This window comes from Monodelphis domestica, chromosome 2 (genome assembly GCF_027887165.1).
Source record: "Monodelphis domestica isolate mMonDom1 chromosome 2, mMonDom1.pri, whole genome shotgun sequence".
Lineage (NCBI taxonomy): Eukaryota > Metazoa > Chordata > Mammalia > Didelphimorphia > Didelphidae > Monodelphis > Monodelphis domestica.
In genome coordinates this window covers 331,734,045-331,736,063 of record NC_077228.1, presented here as the reverse complement: position 1 = coordinate 331,736,063, position 2,019 = coordinate 331,734,045, and the positions used below count along the sequence as shown (strand labels likewise).

Here is a 2,019-nt window from a genome sequence, read left to right as displayed (position 1 = left end):
TGAGATCAGCAAAATAGTGCAGGGATGAAATGTCAAGTTGTCAAAGCCTTTTCACAAATATAAATTCTTATAGAAATGTACAATGCTTTTATAATTTTGGTTACTTATGTTAGTGTATATACTTTGAAAACAATTTATTAATAATCTCTGGGTCCTATAATTTTATTTTATAATTAATCACATAAAGGGACCAATGATTTCTTTTCTTTTGTTCTTTGTTTCTTCCTTCCTGCCTTTCTTCTTCTCTTCTTTCCACAGTATGAATAGGATCATGGAAAAGCCTTTGAGATTAATCCCTCTGGAGAGTGTTTTCAGGCTATGAGCTTCTTTAGGGAAGTCTTCACATCCTTGTTCCTTAGGCTATAGATGATAGGGTTCAGGGTTGGGGGCACCACCATATAGAACATAGACAATAATAGATCCAGTACTGAGTTAGTGTCCAAAGGTGGGCTTAGGTAAGACAAGGCTGCTGTTGTGATAAAAATCAGGAGGACAAAGAGGTGGGGCAAGCAAGTGGAAAAGGCCTTTGATCGACCCTCTGTGGTTGGAATCTTCAGCACAGTTGAGAAGATTGGACCATAAGAGATAGTTATGGAAATACAGCAGAGAATCCCTAAACTGAACCCCATAGCTATAGTCACATCAAGTGCAATATGTGTATCAGAGCAAGAGATTCTGAGTAAAGAAGGGACATCACAAAAGAACTGATGGATCTCATTGGAGTTACAAAAAGACAATGAGAATGTACTAATTGTGTATAGGACCCCAAACAAACCACCAGTGAGCCAGGAAAAAGCTGCCATCTTCACACAAGTCCCTTTGTTCATGACAACTTCATAGTTTAGGGGCCTGCAGATGGCTACATAGCGGTCATAGGACATCACTGTGAGGAGAAAAAGCTCTGATGATGCAAAGAAGATAACCAAAAAGAGTTGTAATATACACTCCAACAAAGAGATTGAATGACTGTGGCTCATGGAGTTTGCAATGGATTTGGGGACTGTGGTGGAAATAAGACAAAGATCCAAGAAGGACAGGTTCTTCAGGAAGAAGTACATAGGGGTGTGGAGGTGCCCATCTAGTGAGATGAGAGTGAAGATGAGCAGGTTCCCCATCAGAGCCACCAAGTAGATTAGCAAGAACAAGATGGCCTGTAAGATCTGTAGCTCCCAGGTTTTGGAAAAGCTCATGAGGAGGAATTCTGTCACCATTGTGAGGTTGTTCATACTCTCAGAATTCTCTTGACTGTCTGCAGAGAAAAAAAAGGCAACTATCAAATTATGAGACCACTCAGTATGCTGAGTATTATGACCCTTTGATTCAGGCTTAACTTTGTGCAAACTTCTCATTTGCTTATGAAATATAATTATATAGGAGTAGTTTAACCTTAGGTTCTTGAATCTAGATGAAAATTTTTTAATAACTATATTTTATGTAGGTGGTTTCTTTTACAATCTATTTCATGAATTTAAAGATCTTATTCTGACTATTGCTTCATAGAATTTATGAAAAGAGGCACAGGACACAAGACAGGTTAAGAAACCCTTGACTAGATTTTTAAGGGCTGTTTTACTTCCCAAAGGATTTGTGTTTCTAGAAATATGACAATAGTAGTAACATTTCTCTAAGTTGTATTCTTTTAAAGTCTTAAAGCAACTTTCTATTTTAAGTACCTTGTGAGCTAGTCTTTTCTAGTAGTATTATCATTTTGAACATAAGATAATGAACTTTCAGTTAAGTTTTGTAATTTTGTAGGTTTTTTTTACAAGAAATGGCTTGTGGATGTTAAAAAAAGTGGATGTTAACATGAGTTTCTCATTCAAAGACTAACTTGAAGGCTCCTCCAGGTTCCTGTATTGAGGCAAACCTGACTTATTCTTTATGAACAAATTACTTTCTTCCCATTCTATCAAGAATGGTAGCAGTGTAGATTCTTTAACAATTTTAAATAAAGTTCACTCCCCAGGATGGGTAACCCAATCAAGACATAATGTTAGCCACATTACCCAGAAAGGCAGC

At 37.0% G+C, this 2,019-nt stretch overlaps 1 protein-coding gene across 1 annotated transcript; it reads right to left on the bottom strand.

The window, feature by feature from the left end:
* Positions 1 to 311: 311 nt before the first annotated feature.
* Positions 312 to 1,226, bottom strand: LOC100022766 (olfactory receptor 14A2-like). The gene has a single exon (XM_001374470.4). The coding sequence runs from the start codon at positions 1,224 to 1,226 to the stop codon at positions 312 to 314; it is 915 nt and encodes a 304-aa protein (XP_001374507.2).
* Between the last annotated feature and the right edge of the window lie 793 nt (positions 1,227 to 2,019).

Bases quoted from the DNA above. Each gene is read 5' to 3' on its own strand.
- LOC100022766 (XM_001374470.4), bottom strand. From the start codon at position 1,226: ATGAACAACCTCACAATGGTGACAGAATTCCTCCTCATGAGCTTTTCC.